Below are 3706 nucleotides of genomic sequence, written 5' to 3'. Positions count from 1 at the left end.
CTCTCTTTTATATCTTCCTAGATACTGAAATAGACCATAAGAACTATAGTGCTCTTAGTAGTAGTTTTTAATTAGTGATTTACAAAACGAGTTAATCATTACATTTTTTTTTGAAAAGCAAGAAAGACTTATATTAAACAAACACGAATAGTACATGGTTGACTGGTCAACCTTAACAGCACGATACATCACGAAAGAAATAAGGAAAACAAATTACATCGCCTTAAGCTAATTGCAAAGATTGCAACTAACAAAAGGGGTTAAAACTAAGGGTGTGAGAACCATTGTAGCCAATCCATAATATGACCCTTGCAACGTCGTGAAATCCAATCATATGAAAGAACTTGAACCTCGCTAAATAAAGATGGGACCGTCTCGAGCTTATTCTTGAACACCTTTGCATTTCTATTCTTCCATAGAATGTAACAAACCACCCAACATACCGCTTGCCATTGATTCTTTTTATGATCCTGTGCTACACAACCGAAAGTACCATTAAAAATATCCTCAAACCCGAATATAGCCGAATTATACCCCCACCATTTAAGAACTTTAGCCCAAATGTCTTTTGCCACTTGACAAGAAAAAAGTATATGCTCCACCGTCTCAATGTCACCATCACAAATCGGGCATCTCACACTATTCAAGTCGATGCCCCGTTTATCTAACTCGAATCTTACCGGTATACGTCCTAATCTCGCCCGCCAAATAAACACCTCCACTTTTTTTGGAACCAAACCATTTCGCAACGACTCAATAGAATTAACCGCACGTGGTAGAATGATTTTGTCAACAATAACCGAACATTCCTTGACCGTATAAATGCCCTTCGAATTAAGATTCCAGCTCCAACAGTCTTTTTTACCTTCGGTCACCTGCAAGTTCCGAACAGTATCACGTAACTCATTTAGTTCACTATTCGTTCGGCCCATCGGTGGATAGGCCCAATTGCCGAGCCCATCACCCTTAAATTCTTCGATTTTGCTACTGATTTTGATATCTTTGTCGATCTCTAGCCTGTGTAGTCTTTTGAATCTGTCCTTAAAGCTTGCGTTCCCCACCCAAATGTCATCCCAAAAAGAAGTGCTTTTCCCATCCCCGATTGAGCGTATGAAAGAATTAGAGAAAGAAATCCCTAACCCGTCCACATGTTTTCCTGCATCACAAATAGAATTCCAAAGGCTAGCGTTTGGATTCCGGGCAAGTCCGTTACCAAGTACAAGACCTCCATTAGAACCATAAATGCTACGAATAACGGTGACCCACAAAGTGTTAGTTTCGGTCTTAAACCTCCACCGCCACTTACAAAGAAGAGCCAAATTTTTACTTTTTAAGGACATGATATTTAAACCTCCTTCTTCGTGAGGAAGAAGGATTTTTTCCCACTTAACCCATGACATTTTAGAATTAGAACCCGTCCCGCCCCAAAAAAAATTCCGTCTCACACTCTCGAGAGAATTAAGCACACAAGTAGGGGCACGAAAGAGCGAGAAGTAATAGAGAGGTAGGCTAGAGAGAACCGACTTAACTAAAGTTAACCGTCCACCGAAAGAAATCATTTTTGCTCTCCAATCTGCTAACCTCTTGTTAAATTTCTCGATCACCGGGGACCAATCATTCAATTTCTTCATCCTATTACCCACGGGAATACCCAAATACATGAAAGGCAATCGACCGCCGAGACACGAACACCAAGACGCAAGAGCCTCCACATTATCATTACTAATGCCTATCGCAAATAATTGACTTTTATTATAATTAACCTTCAACCCCGAAGCCCGTTCAAAACATTCCAACAAGTACATTAAATTTCGCGCATTACGTCTACTCCATTCACCAAAAAAAATCGTATCATCCGCATATTGCAAATGGGAGATGACGACTTTATCTTTACCCACCTCCACCCCTTTATACATCCCTCTCTCAACCGCCACTTTCGTTAGGATATTAAGTCCCTCCGCTGCAATAATAAAAAGAAAAGGCGATAAAGGATCACCTTGGCGAACTCCCCTTTTAAGATTAAACTCACTTGTCGGAGACTCGTTTATGAGAATGGAGATTGTAGCCGATTTAAGACACGAGGAAATCCACTTGCACCATTTGGTACCGAACCCCATACATTTCATCACTTCAAGAAGATAATCCCAATTAAGCGAATCAAAGGCTTTCTCGAAGTCTACCTTAAAAATTAGGCCGTGCTTTTTGTTTCTTTTAAGATCTTCGACTACTTCATTAGCAACTAACGCACCATCAAGAATATATCTACCCCCAAGAAACGCACTTTGTTCCTTCCCTATAAGACGAGGTACCACTTTACGAATTCTCAAGGACAACATTTTCGCGATAATTTTATAATAACTGCATATAAGACTAATCGGACGATAATCACTAAAACTCAGCGGATCCGATTTCTTCGGAATAAGGGAAACAAAAGAAGCATTGCAACCCTTTGAAAACTCACCAAAAACCCAAAACCAGTTGATTGCACCTATCAAATCATCTTTGATTATGGACCAAAACTTTTTGAAAAAACCAAAGTTGAACCCATCCGGTCCCGGGGCCTTCGAACTACCACAACATTTGACCGATTCCCAAATTTCCTCTTCCGTGAAGTGAGCTTCTAAGAGCTCATTATCCGCTGATGAAATCGATTCAGAAAACAGCCCTTCAAGGCTTGGTCCATCCGAATTATGCACCTCGAAAATGCTCTTAAAATGGTTGAAAGCAACTTCTTTGATTGTATTAGGATTTTCACACCAAGACCCGTTAACATTAATCCCCCGGATGTTGTTTTTATTATATTTTCTCTTTAAGGAATTATGGAAATATTTTGAGTTTTCGTCTCCATCAAAGTTGTTTTCACTTGTAACTTAATACGGACTACTATTTTTCAGTAAACTTATATTCCAGATATTACGTGTGATTAATGGCGGATCTTGAAAATTATTTTAAGAGGGGTCGATTTAAAAAAAAAAAAAAAAAAAAAAACTCCGTATAAGACTAAACTTGAACGCATATTTAATTAACGATCATAGTTATACAAAGCAAGTCCTTTATTATAGTACTATCATAAAAAGTCATATTCAGTTAATAATAAAATTTAATTACTATGTATATTACATTTTATAATGTATATTAGAGTTTATTAATTATCATATCGTAACTTAATTAGTAATGCAATATGTTAAAAATTATTGACAATAAAACACATGAAAAAAAAAGACGGCAACAGGTTTGAACTTGCACCAACTTCAAATAACAAAGTAGCAACAAACTAAAAGCCAATAAACTAGCTTCATGTCCGATTAATATTCTATAAAATATTATTGTATTGAATAGAAATTTTTGAAGGGCAAGGCTCACCCATGCCTTTTCAAAGATTCGTCAAATGCGCGAGGTATCTGTAAATCACACGTTATGGAAACTGTAACATGGAGTCAAATTTAGTGTTTTTTTTTTAAGAGGAAATGGAAGATTTTAGCAATGATGTAGAAGTATTAAATTCTGAAGTGATTTATTTAGTGTCAAATTTGATCGAAAAGCCTTTAATTGATGTGGTAAACTATGATTTGAAACCTGAATAAATAAATAAATAAATAAATTGGAAATGTGATGCAAAAATGCGATTGGATGACAAATTTGAACTCAAATTTAATACCGCGTAACAAGCGTTGATATGCTACTGGCACTCGAGTCGGTACGCTTC

The 3706-nt window shown here is 37.2% G+C and overlaps 1 protein-coding gene across 1 annotated transcript; it reads right to left on the bottom strand.

Moving 5' to 3' along the window:
• Nucleotides 1-266: 266 nt before the first annotated feature.
• On the bottom strand, nt 267-3367 carry LOC139871263 (uncharacterized). Its single transcript, XM_071858993.1, has 4 exons — nt 3364-3367; nt 1895-2869; nt 1582-1729; nt 267-1245 (listed from the first exon to the last, which is right to left on the bottom strand). Exons 1-4 carry the CDS (start codon nt 3365-3367, stop codon nt 267-269), a joined length of 2106 nt encoding a protein of 701 aa, XP_071715094.1.
• Between the last annotated feature and the right edge of the window lie 339 nt (nt 3368-3706).

The sequence above is a fragment of the Rutidosis leptorrhynchoides genome, chromosome 10, assembly GCF_046630445.1.
Source record: "Rutidosis leptorrhynchoides isolate AG116_Rl617_1_P2 chromosome 10, CSIRO_AGI_Rlap_v1, whole genome shotgun sequence".
Classification (NCBI taxonomy): Eukaryota; Viridiplantae; Streptophyta; class Magnoliopsida; order Asterales; family Asteraceae; genus Rutidosis; species Rutidosis leptorrhynchoides.
Note: the sequence above shows the minus strand (reverse complement) of the source record. Positions and strands in the feature narration are given on the sequence as shown.